The following is a 16,214-nucleotide window of genomic DNA, read 5'->3' on the forward strand; positions in this document are numbered from 1 at the left end:
GTCTATTGGGTCTTCAGTGGTTCACGCCATTAGGAATCAGAATGGCTGGCATCCATCATACTGAAGACAATGACTGGGAGGCGGCTCTCGTCCACGACTTCCGAGAAGTGTTCAACGAAAGCCTAGGTAAGTACAAGGGGTCCCCTATTTCATTTAATCTTCGCCCTGACATAGCACCCATTCGTCTAAAGCCACGCCGAGTTCCCTTTGCTCTTAAATCCAAAATTGACGAGCAACTGGACAAATTAATTGCGCAAGGCTTGTTAGAACTTATTGACCACGCCCGATGGGAGACACCAATCGTCACCCCCATAAAACCTGACGGGTCCATAAGAATCTGCGGTGACTACAAGGCCACCCTCAATCACGCGCTACAGCAGAGCGCCTACCCAGTGCCAGTTGTTCAACATCTCCTGCATTCACTTGGGGGTGGCAAAATATTCGCAAAATTAGATTTGGCCCAAGCATATCAACAGCTACCAGTTGATCCTGAGACTGCAGAAGCCCAAACTATAGTCACACATCGTGGTGCATTCAAATGCAACAGGCTCCAGTTTGGTGTAAGCGTAGCCCCAGGCATCTTTCAAAGCCTGATGGAGAGACTATTACAAGGGATAAAAGGGGTCGTGCCCTATTTTGATGACGTATTAATAGCAGCACCCACAAAAAACCAATTAGAAAATCGTCTCAGAACAGTCCTACAGAGGTTCAAAAACGCTGGCCTCAAGGTTAAGAAGGAAAAGTGCCAGCTTTGCACAGAAAGGGTGGAGTTTCTTGGCTACCTCCTTGACAAGCAAGGAATCCACCCCACAGAAAAAAAATTTGGCAGCTATCAAAAATGCCCCAAGACCCAAAAACAAAACCGACCTCCAAGCCTTCCTGGGACTTATTAACTTTTATAACATCTTCCTACCCCAGAAGGCGACTGTTGCTGAGCCCCTTCATAGACTACTCGATAAAAGGGCATCCTGGATTTGGGGATGTCGGGAGGAACACGCCTTCCAGCAAGTTAAAGACCTCCTTACCTCAAAGGCAGTACTAATTCACTATAACGAGACACTACCTTTGATTGTCACGTGTGATGCCTCACCATTTGGGGTAGGGGCCATCCTGAGCCACGTCCTACCAAACGGCTCAGAAGCACCAATTGCATTTTTTTCACGAACTCTATCAAAAACAGAAAGAAACTATAGCCAATTAGATAAGGAAGCCCTTGCTATTGTCTCTGCAATAAAACGATTTCATGAATATGTTTATGGGAGACCGTTTTCTATTATAACGGATCATAAGCCACTACTTGGGATCCTGGCGGGTGACAAACCTACTCCACACATTCTCTCCCCCAGAATGATGCAATGGTCAGAATTTCTCGCTGCCTACTACTATCAATTAAAGTACCGCCCGGGGAAATCTATTCCCCACGCAGATGCCTTGAGCCGCTCACCGCTACCCGAGCCACAGGAAGACCCAGCTTCCACACTCCCGGTACTGCAAATAGAGACAATGACATCGCCTCCACTAACGGCTCAAGACATCGCTCTTGAAACCAAAAGAGACTCTTGTTTGGCACGAGTTCTTGGCTGGGTGGAGAGGGGATGGCCAGATTACGACACTAAGGAAACATTTAAGCCGTTTAAAAACAGACAAACAGAACTTTCTTCACAAAAAGGGTGCGTTTTGTGGGGAGACCGAGTTGTTGTACCAACTAAGTTACAAAAAAGGGTCTTGCAAATGCTACACGATGGACACCCAGGCATCGTGCGTATGAAAGCACTTGCAAGAAGTTACGCCTGGTGGCCAGGTATAGACAAACAAATCGAAACCTGGGACGCCTCTTGTAACAAATGCCAGGAAAACCACTCAGCTCCACCTAAAGCCCCACCAACAGAATGGGAAACACCCAGGGGTCCTTGGTCTCGTATTCATATTGACTTTGCGGGACCTACGAGAGGCCACACCTTCTTAATAACTGTTGATGCCTACTCAAACTGGCTTGAGGTCAATAAAATGAAAGCAACCACTACTGAGGCGGTCATTAAAAAACTGAACAGACTCTTCACCACACACGGGTTACCAGATGTCCTGGTCTCTGACAATGGGCCCCAATTTACTGCCTTAGCCTTTGAACACTATTTAGCGGAATGGGGCATCCGACACGCACTCACATCGCCGGCCCATCCTGCGGCGAATGGCCGGGCTGAACGAATGGTTCAGTTTACCAAAAAACCCCTACAGAAAATGGATCAAGGCAACATCCACGACAAAGTCACTAGAACGCTGCTCCTACAACACATCACACCAAACAGCACGACCAACAAGTGCCCAGCTGAACTCCTGATGGCCAGGAAACTCAGATCGCCTCTAGATCGTTTGCACCCTGCCTACACCCCGGAAAAGCCCCTGGGTTCCAGCAGCAAGCACCGTGTTTTCAAGGTAGGAGACCTTGTTTTCGCAAAAAAAATTTCTAGGGATCCCCTTTGGATTCCTGCCCAGGTAACTCAAGTTACGGGCCCCCACTCCTACCGTCTACTCACCACTGATGGCAGACCATGGAAACGCCATATTAACCAACTGCGCTCCAGACTAACCACATCTTCCAACCCTGACCCTAACTTTGACACTAGGGGGGGAGGGGAAGCAGTGAACTCAGAATTAGAACCAACACCTGTTTATTCCAAGCTATCACCAAGATCACCGCACCATGGTTGGCAACACTCACCAGCTGCAACTGAGACTGGACAGTCGAACGCTTCACCAGGAAGCAGCAACCAGGCAGGTTCAGCGAGCCCCGGGAGCCATGATGGTAACAGCGAGGCTGAGGATTTCATCACCCCGGGGGCACCAGAGGAGAGCCCTAACCATGACATCGGTTCACCATTCCTGTTTGATCCAGCAAGCAGTCCATCTGAACCCGGGTTTGAACAGGGTCAAGCGGAACTGTGTAAGTCAGGCAGACAGGTGCGAAGACCTGCTTACCTGCGAGACTATATTATTCCACCCCTTAAATGGAACCGAGAGGGGAGGGATGTTCCGGACTAGCAGGCTCGTAGCCTGCAAATCTGATTGGCCCGCTGAAAGCCAATCGTGATTGGTCGCCATAGACTGATGCGATTGGCCAGTAAACGGGCTGCCGCGATTGGCCCTGCCAAGAGTGGCAAACTCAAATCGCCTTCATTGGCTGCCTAGCCGCAGCCAGCCCTATATAAAGGGCTGCTGCGGCTGGGGTTAGTTGCTCAGATCTGAAGTCACAAATAAAGAGCTTTAGTTACTATCTGAGTCTTGCCTCCCTTCTTGAACCGTCCTCCCAGATATAACAGAAGGGACCTTGAAGGCCATCTAGTCCAACCTCCTGCTCCAGCAGGAAACCTTGTATTGTCTGGATTATTTTGGTGCCTCTAACAGAGAGGAAAATTGCCAGAAAGGAAAAGGAGTTTACTAGGACAAGGCTGCTGCCATACAGAGGAAGGCAGAGATAGTCCTTGACTTATGACCACAATTGAGCCCAAAATTTTGCTTGCTAGGCAAGAGCGTTGTTAAGTGAGTTTCACCACATTTTACTCAGTCCATGACATCTCCTGGCTCTAGCAGTCATGTGCAGGCTAGGGAAGAACATCTGAAGGTATGTGTAATGTTCTAATTTACAGAAGTTATAGCTAAATGTGTGGCAGAAAGTGGACTCTGGGTATGTTTTTCCAAATGCAGTAAGTGAGGTTGAATGTGTATAGTTTTAGAAGAGGTGTGTGTGTATGTGTGTGTACATACACATACAGTATATATATAGTAGTTAATGTATCTTTTTGTGTGCCTATACACTCTCTATACGATTTAATATGCATGTATACATATGGCACACACACACACACACACACATATATATATGATTAAATAGTGTATTTTGAATGTTCAGTAGTAGTAAATAAACAGATAGGGAACTTGTATCTCATTGAGGCCTTTGAGGCAAGGAGAGGCCAGGCAAGGCGCCCCTTGACATGAGTGACGTCAAGTTGGCCATGCCCACCCAGTCACATGACCACCAAACCACGCCCACAGAATCAGTAGTAAAAATGTTTGAATACCACCACTGCCTCTATCCTAATCTGTTCTCCTCCAAATTAGGTATTCTGAAAAATAAAATAAAATGCTTATGAAATCTGAAATGAATGCCTCATGTCATATAGTGGTTGAGGTACTTGAGTGCCACTTTTTTCTCAGCTTGGCCTATTTCAAGGATTGCTGTTATAGGGATTAAATGGAAAGAGAAGCCCATGTAAGCTGCCCTGAAGTCTTGGAGAAAAGATGGGTTGTAACATTAAAAAACAAATAGCTATTAATAAGAACTAATTCACTAAAATAAAAGTTGTGTATTCAGTTAAGTCAAAGTTGTGTTAGTAGGCCTTGGAAATGTCTAAAAAACATGTATTCACTTGATAGTTAAACTAATTTCCAAAATGTTCTCTCTCTCTCTTCATATACGTAAAAGATTTTACCTAAAGCAAATATTAAAGCCAGTCAAATGTAAGTATATGTTGTATCACCTTATTCTACTCACTAACTGTACAGCTACAAAAATAAAATAAGACTATAAAAAGCAATCTGTTAAGACAACACTAAACTTCTGTCTGAAGAAAATTGTTTCCTTTTCAGCTGTTATCTATTCCGTTTGCAGTGTTCAGAGTGTGGTCATCCTCTTTTTTTGGAGAGCTCCCAAACTCAGTACTACACACATTAAATAAAAAGTGCGGGGAGCAGATCTGTCTAAGTGCATTTTCCTCCTTCTCTTAGAAACCATCCGGAGAAATAAAATTCTAGGCAGACCTACAAGCTTTGTTCTCCATCCAAACTCTGATAATCCATTCTGGACTTCTCCCTGCAGACTATTAGCCAAAATGCTACATATTTTATATCAGCAAAGTATTATATCATCCATAACATTACCGGTTTATTGCCAGTAAAAATTTCCATACCACCATTTTCTTTCCCCAAACTTAAAAAAGCTGTTTGTTATTGATGCTAACTTGAACTGCAGAGAACAAGGAGTCAAATTCCACTAAAACAGCTATCGGTTCTGTAGCACTAAAAATCCCCTTACATTTTTTTCCACTCAAAAAAAACCCACACCAGAGCTACCCACCATTTTGGGTGAATTGAGTTGGTGTTCTTGAGCCATCAGACTTTACAGGAACTCAAGCTCAGGAGTTATAAGGAAAGGTGCAGCAAGATTTCTCTCCACAGAGCCACAGCATTGTAAAACAATACAAAATAATACAAAGAGGAGGCAAAGACTTCCTTTACAACAGTGTCAGTACAAAGCAGTTCATTTCTCCATCTCTGCAGGTCTTGGAGCAGAAGCTGCTCTCCAACTAGGAAAGAATTTCCACGTAGAAATAATGTCCAAAACAGCAGTCATAACAGTAGTGCTAACATCAACAAAGATTGAGTTAATACAGAAAACACAAAACCTTATGTAATCTGTGTGCACAGGTGAACACATGAAATAAATTCCAGCATACAGAATTTTATGGAGGCAGGCCAATTTCCCTGATGTGAAATCCTTCAGCAAATTGCTGACAAACAGCTATTCCTCATCATTTATTTATTTATTTGATATATTCCCTGTCTTTTTACATTAGAACCACTGATGTCAATCATTGTGGTAGATGTATGTCTACAGCTACCCCTAATAACGTAACAGAAGTACTTTATTTCCAACCTGCCTTTGAGGAGTTAAAACCAGTTACTGACCAAACTGTGTTAAATCAATAGGCACTCTACTAATGAAAAGATCCTCTATTCTGTTGCTCATGCATGCCCTGAGTCATCAAAACTTTGCTTAACAAATGGGATGGTGGGAAGAAAAGTAGATTTTTCTTTTGCTTGAATGTTTACCCTTACAACATGAACCAAAATAACCTAGTGATAAAACTAGTGACCTTTCATTTCTTTGAAATAAATGTATTTACATTTAAAGTCTAAAGTGGGTTATTTAAGAAAAAGAATTTTCACTGTTCAAACACTTCATTAGAGACAAGCAAGACTTCAATTTTATTCATTTTCCCCATGTCTTTAATGGCTGTTTAATCTTAAGCAAAACCTTTCCCTGCCTTTTTCTTTATAGCTGCAAGGAGATATAGTAAGCTACTATGTAGAGTTTTTAAAGCAGAGTTAGAGGAGTTTCTAAACAGCATACAGGCAGGTTATTCTTCCCCTTATTTTTTTTGGCTTCAGATGAACAGCACAGAAGGAGTCAATTAGTATAAATTTTCTTTTTCTTTTTTTAATTTTATTGAATATAAACATTAAAAACATGGATAAGCTGACACTAGAATTGAAGGATCAAGATGAATCAGAATACCATAAAATATGGAATAAATTTTATAACTGGAGAGACATGAAAGGGAGTTCATAAAATTGAAACAAGAATTTAAGGTGAAATAGGGAAAAGGTGAGGGACCTTATATTTGAGGAATAATGAGAAAGGTTTAAAAATTAAATTAACTTAGTTTAAATGTATATATGTATATAAATATATATAATTGTACATAACTTCTTTATCTTTCTAAATGCAAAATGTATTGACAGAAATGTATGTCAAAGAAGACTACCACGTTCAACTAGTATTAATTTTCAATAGTGAGGTGGTGTGGTCATCCCAAACTGTTAGTAGCAAGATTGAAAAGACATTTATTTTTATAGTTACAATGTACACTGAAGATGGCACTTAATTTCGTTGTATGAGATGCAATGACAATAAAGTAAACTAAACTAAATTATTCAATCAATAAAAGAGGATTTTATAATTATTTAATTTGAAAATCTGTCAGAAGAATCTATTTACTCTCCCAAAGGCTAAAAAAAGTTAGAACCTGACAGAAGAAAACTTACAATGAGAGCTGTAGAGGCTTCATAATCTTACATCTTTCTAATCTTCCCTACCCATTGAAACTCTTACCCGTTTACTACCACAATGTTTCTTTGTCTCCAATTCTTAGCATCCTCACCTATAAATATTGGCTTTTGATTCACTGGCTGCCAGCCAAAGAACTCTAGAAACAACAAAAGACTTCTTGTTGTTATTGTTCTGTAGTGATAAAGTAACTTACTCAAAATGGGTGGTGTAGTCTCAGGAAAGGACTTAGAAAGTATTAGGCTAATGCACAGTATGATATATGTATGTGACATTGCAGAAAAAAATTGCTCTCTATTTTAACTGCAGTAGGTGGAAACAACAAAGGCAGAAATATTGTATTGCTAAACTGCAGAACTGATATAAAGCAGGAAAACAAACTTTCTGAATTTAACTCATAAATTCATTTATACTTACATCCATGCCAGTCATTATTTTTCATTTTTTTCCCCTTCATTTCATTTTAGTTCATTGACACTGTCACTCTGCAAATAGCCCAGGGAAAGGAAAATATCTGTGCAACTGTCTGTATTTGTCAGCTGGAGTTTCTAGACACTTTATTTAGTATTTTCAGTTAGTGTCACCTTGAAAAATTTATCAGGTACTTGTGATAAGGAAGAGGATACTCAAATGAGGAAACATAACTAAATCCTTTTTAATAATACAAAGCTGACAGCTTGCATGAAGAAAAGAAAAGCATGGGTCAATGTTGCCTTCCATTTTTAAAACTCCACTTTCCTATATGTATGTATATATGGTATGTATATGTATATGTATAAATATAAATATAAATCTCACTCTCCTCCTTTCTGTTACGCTTGTTCTGTTATTTTAATTACCAAAGATAGTTTGGAAAGGTAGAGTATAAGTGATGAGAACAAGTTGAAATAAGGGCTTTAGCTTTTAGATAAAGAACAAGGTAGGATGTCCTCTGAAAGAGTACAAAATTAATCTACACATGAAAATATTGTGAATTTTACTAAATTCTGTCCCCGGTATAGGGTGGTCTATAAATAAAAACAAACAACATTTTCCCCAGTGTATGATCAGCTTGAGATCCAAATCCAAGTTATTTTTATCTCTCAAAGGACATCAATAAAATTAACATTGTTTAGACTCTGCATATATACTCACTCATATGCTACATGCCAGATACTTTCCTCATGATGGTTTGTGCACTCTAGTCCAGTATAATGGATTATGATCAAGAGGTTTAGAATTGTGTTGATTAAATATAAACAAAATATATTTTAGTAATTGAGAAATGCTGCAACTGGAATCAGTGGGTGAAATAGCCAAATGAATAATTACACATTGGCTAGATTTCTTGATTTAGAAAGTCATTTTCTTCAAAATATTAATCATAGAAAAGTTCTCCTCTATTGAGAGAAAAGTAACTGCATAATTTTACTACCATGGAAAATAACATCATTCTGACAATTTCTCATTCATCTGTTTGACTGAATATAAGTTTCAGCTGTTTTCAAAATGCACTTTAATTAAGGAAAAAGAATTCCATGGGAGAGCTTTTAATACAGTAATTTTACATAAACACTGTTTTTTTCTACTACTTAAATTACATTTTGAAACACACTTCAATTTGTGAAGGAAGAAGACAAATACATCTACTTTATAAAGACTTACTATTTTTAAGATTGTTTATATAAGAAGAAATTGCTGGTACAAATTGGGCCCAGCAAAGCTATGCCTCTATTGTGATACAGGCATTACTTCTTCCCGCAGAACTAATACAGATGTAGAAAAGTTCTTATTTTACATAATCAGTATAATTTCATTATTATGTTTATTATCTCCAAGCTACTTTTTAAGAAAAAGCTGCGCTTTGAAATCCTGCACTAACTTCAAATTATCAATTTCATTCCTAAGATCTATTATATTTGAAGATAATTTTTTCAAATGATACTAGATAATTTATAACAAAAGAAGACTGTGGGCATGAGAATTACCAGACAAGTAAGTACATGTTTCTTTAGTTAATGCTATCTAGTTAGATATATAATTTTCTGAAATGGAAAAAGAATGCTCTGCAATGTTCAAGGAGGCAATCAATGTACTCGTACTGTCTCAATAACAATTGAATGCAGGAACAGTATTCTGTAAATAGGAAGAAGGTGCTCCCAAAATGAGCTGCATATATAATGAAAGAAAGGAAAGTGGGAAGCCAAGAAGTGCACACAGTGCAAGATATTCCTGCATATGTAAACTTCTATATTTGTATAGAAATTATGGATAGGATTGGAGAAAATGTATTGATGCTGAAAGTTTTAAAAATAGGAGCTTGATATCACATAATAGTGTATGTTTCCAAACCCAAGTGCATATATGCATAGAAACTCATGCTGTGTATGAAAATAAATCAGGTTGATTTAAAACTATTAAAATACAGTAAGAGATAATACAGTATGAATCATCTCTCTACTTAAAGCGGTGAAATCACATGCATCAATTTTAGTGAATAAAAATTCAATTTCTGTGTAGATTTGATTGATGGTTCTCTAATAAGGTTTTTCTTTTTGTACTGCAACAAAGCAGTGAGGTAAGTTGGCCTAAGGAAGAATCAGTGGTTTAAAATCATCAGTGAGCAAAATGGTCAAGCAAGGACCTGCACATGGTCTCCTCAGTCAAAGTGCAATATTTTAACCATTACACCCACTGGCTCTTCTGTTCTTAACTGTAATGTCATTTCCATGAGCAATCACTTCTTTACTCTCCTCATTTTGACTTCTCTTAAGCTACAGTCGCAACCTCTGCCAAATGTGAGGGAGGCGTAAGCAAAGAAAACCACAAACCTCAGCTTACAAGAAGATATTTTGATTCAAATATGAACATTCTACACTGAGGTTAATTATTGTCTTGGGTAATAACAAGGGAACATTGCACAGGCTCAGCAGTGTATTGACTGGGGGTGGGGGGAAGGGGTATTCTAACACTGTGCTTATGTATTTGCTGGATGCATCCCTTGAGATATTATTTATTATTTACTCATTCTTAATTTGGCAGGCATGACTGAGAAAATCTGTGCTTCAGCGGAATAAATTCCATCTGTCTCCTTGAAGTGCTGCCTGCCCTCAACAATTACTGTTTTCTTAACTTGCTTGAGAGACAATAAACTGCAAATAAAAGCAACTGCATGTTGTCTGGCTCCTCTTCCTTCAGCTCAGTTCTATTTGCCAGCTTTAAGGGGAGGACAAACGGGGCTATTTTGTTTGTAAAATTAAATTTCCTATGCAAAGCTGAAAGCAAAGTGAGCAGGAAATGCTGAAAAATGTGCATAGTTTCTTTTATCCTGGAAGTTCATTTTTTTGCATGCAGTACAGGGTTTATAGTAAAAAGTTTATCAGATCCCCCCCATTCCCATCCCAATATAAGCTCCCCTTATATCCTTCTCCATAACTGTGACACATTTAGGACCTTGTGACAAGAATGCAACACCCTTCCGGCCCCAGTCATTGGTGACTGTCCTTGGAGACCTACACAAAATTGCTAAAAAATGCAATATTATATGTCAAAGAAGACTATGAAGTACATGAACAGTATCCCTATTACCTGTTTTAATAACTTACATCAACTTTAGTTTTTTCCCTAGATACATGGCTTTTGGGCATATCCCTCCAGGCATAGAATTGAAAACATCAGCTGCAGTTCTTAGCATATAAATGGCTGGCTTTCCAATTCTTATGTACACAACTGAGTAAAAAAAACCTTACAAGGAAAATAATTTGACTCTCTATGTAGATTAATAGCTCAATTAACAACACACATATCTCTATTCAGGAATATGATCCATTACATTCACAGAGCCTTTCTACCAGGTAATTGTGTATAGCATTTACTAAGCCGAATTTTCTGACAGAACACAATATTGTACGGTACAGAATTCTGTGACCAAAATCTTCATCCTATGTTCCCTCTTCACACAATTCATCATGAGACTGAGAACTAAGTGCATGTCCTGACTTTACTTCCCTCATTCGTCAGAACTCTTTGTCCATAGTAGGTATGCGGCATGTGTGTATTTAGTATGGAGCTTTCTCAAATCATATAAGCTCTTATTATTTTTAGAGATCTAAACTTTATTTCTGAACTAGACATTCCATGTCCTAATAGCTCATTGTTTCAGAGCAATTTACTTATGATCAAGGGTGGGCAAAAAAAACCAGTGGGAGCAGGCGTGTCTTCTGATTTCCTGCTGGCTTCCCCATTGAGTTTCATTGTAGAACATTGGATTTTTTTCCCTTCCCTTCTCTTCCGGCAGGTAAATGGCTGCTGCTGGGTGGGAGAGGGAGTGAGGGATTGCAAGACTAGCTGGGAAATTGTCACAGAACATTGAAAATGAAGATTGTGTTACTGCAGCAGCAGCCCAGCAGTGCAACAGCAGCTAGTAGAACTGAAGCAGTCACAACTTCCTCAGATTTAATTCTCTTGGGAGTCATGGGTCCTGGATTTTGGACACATTCTCTAAGTTTTCCCATTTAAGGTACTTTGATTCAAAAACTGTCAACCTATGATGCACTGTTTTTCTCAGTTAATTATCATGACGAGAGTTTTAACAGTATATAAATAGATTGCATGGACAGACAAATAACTACAGACCCCTCCTTGATGTACATATTCTCTTTCAAATATTGAGAGGAAAAAAGCTGCTAATGGGCAAAAATAGAGGGACAGGATCAACAGGATCATCTCTATCTTTCCTTCACTGTATAAAGCTTGAATAATTGAAGAGAGCACCAGTATTTTCTGAATACTTACTTCTTGGTTCTCGAGGTCCATCCACTGTTATCTTGATAGCTCTGTGGTACGTGGCTACTTGTGGAGGATTTGTGAAGACTGTGATAGTCAATGTGAAGCTCTTCCCTGAAACAGGAAAGGAAAGTTTCTATCATATCTGATTATAATAAAGCATTCTGCACTCTTAATAAGCACTTGCACAAAATATTCTTAATTCAGAATAGCTGGCTTGAAATTGAGATGACTATTCTAATGAAGTTTTTTAAAAGTTGAAATAACTCTTTCAGATTGAAACAGCATTGCAACAACTAATTTTGTCCATCTTTAATTTTTTTTCCAACCTTTTATTTTTATCTTTTACAAACATCTCTTTTGGTGAATAGTACAATTCCAGGTTTTTGCATTTCCATACAAACATGACCATAATTACATATCTATCTTACATATTCGTTTTCTTATCATATCAGTACACTTTCCATTTTCTATAAATTTTCACAAGTATTCTTATGTTTTCCACATTTATTTTATCCATTTTTAATTCATATCTTATTGTTTTTCTTTAATTATACTCTTATCTCCTTTATATAATATCTTAAAATTCTTATTTCTTGATCTATTTTCATTATACTTTTATACTTTTATTTGTCATATTTGCAATTTCATCACATATTCTTATTTCATTATTAGTAAATTCCATATTAATTTTAATAATTCCAAACATTTCCCCCTTAATTGCTCATTTGAGTGCACCACCCTTTTATCTTATACATCATACAGTTTACTCCCCTTTAACTCTTATTAAAAATTACCATCATGTAATCATTTTTAGTGATCACCTAGGCAGTACATATCTCATGTACATTTTAGGTTAGATTCCACATGGTATTCTTTTCTTTATTCTAAGACAGCTATTGTTTCTAATACATTGATCTTTTCAGCTAATTGTAGAAACTGATATTTGTCTTTTTAATAAAATTCTCATAGTTCATTTTAATTAAATTTTAATTTAATTTAATGTAATTAACATTCTTATAATAGTCCCATCTCTACATGTATTCCAGTTAATTTAACAATAATTCTTAGAAAATAATCAAATAGAAAAAAAAACATCAGTCCCAATCATTCTGTTTTTTTTACAATCTATATTTTTACACCACTTTATGCATTAACTTGTAGAATCTCCTTTCATATTCTCTGACTACCCATCATCTCTTGGTCTTCTACCCATAAATCTTCTTTTCATTTTTTTGGTTTTCTAAATCCCCTTTTTTTCTGGTCCTTTCCCTTATTCCTCTTTTCCTTTATTTTTCCCCTCCATTTCTGACTCCAGTTTTTATCCCCCTCTCTCTTTTGAACTTTCTCCTGTAATTCGCTTTTATGCTGTTTCCTTTTTCTTTGTTTGACTTTCCAAACAATTACCTCTTTAATTGTCCCCACAAACCTCCAGATTTTAATTTCCATGCTTCCCCCCCCTGCTTCAATGTTCGTTGTGTCGTTTGTTCATTGAGGCTGGCCTCTTCTTTAATCAAATCCTCCACTTCTGGTTCTCCTTGTTCATCTTTGTTCTCCAATGATGCCATTTCTAGCATTCGTATAGCAATGCTGGACAATTTCACTTTTCTCCATATCATTTCCCTTATACTTCTTAAGTTCGATTTTATTTCCAAACAGTATTCTGCCATTTTTGTGCACCTCTTTTACTTTTTTCTGTTCTTTTCTTTACCCTTTTCTTTAGTATTTAAGTTCAGTCCAGTTATCCAGTAAATCAGCTTCTAACCATCCACTTCTGTTATTCTTTCAATTTTCCAGGGTCAAAATAGTCCAATGTTCATATATTTTTATTGTTAAGTTCCTTCTGTTAAGTTTAAATTTTTCTCAGTCACATAGTATTCCCAGGGTTCAGGCTTCTTTCTTCTTCCTTTATAGTATTCTAGTTTCACTTTTCAGGGTTTCTATCTTATTGTTTTCAAGGTTCCTCTTACTTTGTATCAAGTTCCAATTTTTAAGGAACCAAACACTTTTTAAAAAGTCACAGAAAAATGTATTTTATCATTAGGTGATAAAACACTCTCTGTTATGTCCAAGTTCCACCTTTTCTTTTCACTTTCCTTTCCCTTTTAGGGCTTTTAAGTTTTAAAAAACCAATAAATCCAAATATTGTATATTTTTTCTTTTGGGCACATACAAGTTCAGCTTTTAGTATGCCTATTTAATGCCAATTATATAATTTAATATAATCCAATTAACACGGATATCTTCTTCTAGATTCCTCTTTCAATTTAATTCTTTTTACAGTTCAAAGCCACTTTCACTTATGTCCTAATTTTTTCCCCACTCCCTCTGGTTGCCGCTTTTCCAATCCTTTTTTTAAAGTCTTTTTAAAGTTTTAAATCCAGGATACCTTGTGTTCAAATATTGCGCTTGATTTTCCTGGTCTCCACACTGTCCGTTTCTTCACTGCTCCTGCACGATCTTTGTCCTGGATAGCTCTCCTTCTTCAGGGTGGCTTTATTTTGCCACTGTTGCAGCCCGTCTTCGGGGAGTTTGCCTAGCCAAGGAGGCTCCCCTCGATTCAACAGACGGTTTTCTTCTTCTTTCCCATCCCTCCAAGGTGGTTCTAGACCCGTTTGGAGCCCTCTAACAGGAACAACATGGATTGAAGCAATGCAGGATTGCGGTCTTCGGTCCGTCCTTGAAGGAAAGGCTACCGGAAGTTGTCCATCTTTAATTGTAACGCCTTTAAATAAAGGACTGTGTTTCCACATATATTTGGCTTTCTTCTGATAACGCACACAAATATACCATACCTATAAGCTACCTTTTGGGGTTTTGTTGTGGGTTTGAAGTCCCAACATGAAATATGGAAGATGGAGGCAATTAATTTATTCATTATTTAATTTAATCATTATCAAAGTTAAATAAAGTAGACTGCTACCTTAGCAGTTATTGCAGGTTCAGGGTGATATCTTGAAAAAATTAAAGTGAATGTTCATAATGATTTTTCCCCAACGCTAATGCATTACATTGCTATGTATACAAACTTGGCTAGGAAGGTAAAGTTTAAAGTTTTAAGGCTGAAAACTTGCTCTGCAGTTCCGTAGTATTGATGATAATACTTTAATGCCTGCTATTTTATTTGAAAATTAACATCACCATTATCCTTCAGGTCTATGCTTTAGCTTAAACAAGACTATCTTTTTCTGAATCATGCCCTAACAATAAAAGAGGTCCATTTCTGCATTTGCTCATATTTGTTATTCACTGAAAATGGATCCTAAGTAGTCTGAAAATATCATATATGTTCCAATGCTAGAGATTGAGGAAAGGCTGCTTTTTAAAGAAGATGATATATTTTAACTCCCAATATGCCCAACAACATTAATTAATGATATTAACTTGCTGGAAAAATTATGTCTAGCATCCTTGGCCCCTCCAGAAGTCTCGCATATATTCTTATTTTGTATAATGAAATACACCAATGAAATTTATCAGTTTGGATCCAAAATTCAATCCTTATTTGCATGAGTATTATTTATTAGTCACTGAAACTTCAAAAAGTATGCAACATCCCCCAAACCATGTCTTAAAACATTTATGCAAATAAAATATTGTTCCCATACCCCTGGCAACTGAAAAGCAGATTCTCAGTTCCTACTATTCTGCTTTCTCTATAATTTCCTTCAGTGAAACAGGTCGTTGCTTGCAAAAATAAAGGAGAGAATGTAAGTTAAACAATAATACTGTAAATATAAATACCATAGAAAGTAGATATCAAGACATGTGGATGGTGCCTATTAGTGGTAATAACTTAAGACAGCAAAACCAAAGGTGCATAGTTTTTTTATGCATGATTACCAAAGACTACTCAGTAACCACATGCTGGATAAATCACAAGACCACAAAACTTTAAATTTACATGTCAGTTTGATTTTTTATTTTTTTATGTCAGAGTCTAAGACCATTTTTAACTATGCCTAATAATTACACATTTTGTTTTAATAGAGTTCCACCCAAGATAGGTTTTACAACATTGAGCCAATGAATACCCCCCCCACACACACACACATTAACTAGGGTGACTTATTTAAAAGCTGCTGAAGATCCCTACTATTATTTGGGAATTCTGTTTCAACTTAAAAAGATTAGATCACTAAAATGATTTATTTTAATATTTTAATTGTGGCAAATGCTACAAACTAGACATGTTTCATACATTCTACCATTTGTTAATAGAAAAACATGTAACATAAAAACAGAATTTCTTTTAAAATCCATATAAAATTACCAGAACTCTCAAATTTAACAGACCGCTATATATGCATAAAAACAGATCAGACTAGTTTCTGGCTACAGAATTAACTGTGTGGCACAAATGTCTCTGCCCTCTATCACTTAATTAAATTTCCTGATTTCCAGTGTCTATTACCTGAGAGAACTATCTCATTCTGCCTAAAGGCAGGGCTGGTGATACCAATGGAGGAACTTTTGTGAATTGCTTTAAAAATTCAGACAAGTTTATGCAGTGTTTTGGGAGTCTATAAAAAAATCTAAGGGCATT

General features: G+C 37.3%; 1 protein-coding gene across 1 annotated transcript in view; it reads right to left on the bottom strand.

Annotated features, from left to right (window-relative positions):
• The window catches only part of RUNX1 (RUNX family transcription factor 1), a 213,611-nt gene that overhangs the window by 62,477 nt on the left and 134,920 nt on the right, over positions 1–16,214 (bottom strand). The window contains exon 5 of the mRNA XM_087937589.1: positions 11,678–11,782. Coding sequence (XP_087793715.1) covers positions 11,678–11,782 — 105 coding nt within the window. The remainder of the gene's footprint in view (positions 1–11,677; positions 11,783–16,214) is intronic.

The sequence above is a fragment of the Pseudonaja textilis genome, chromosome 7 (genome assembly GCF_049901715.1).
Source record: "Pseudonaja textilis isolate UNSWEBS1 chromosome 7, rPseTex1.2, whole genome shotgun sequence".
Lineage (NCBI taxonomy): Eukaryota > Metazoa > Chordata > Lepidosauria > Squamata > Elapidae > Pseudonaja > Pseudonaja textilis.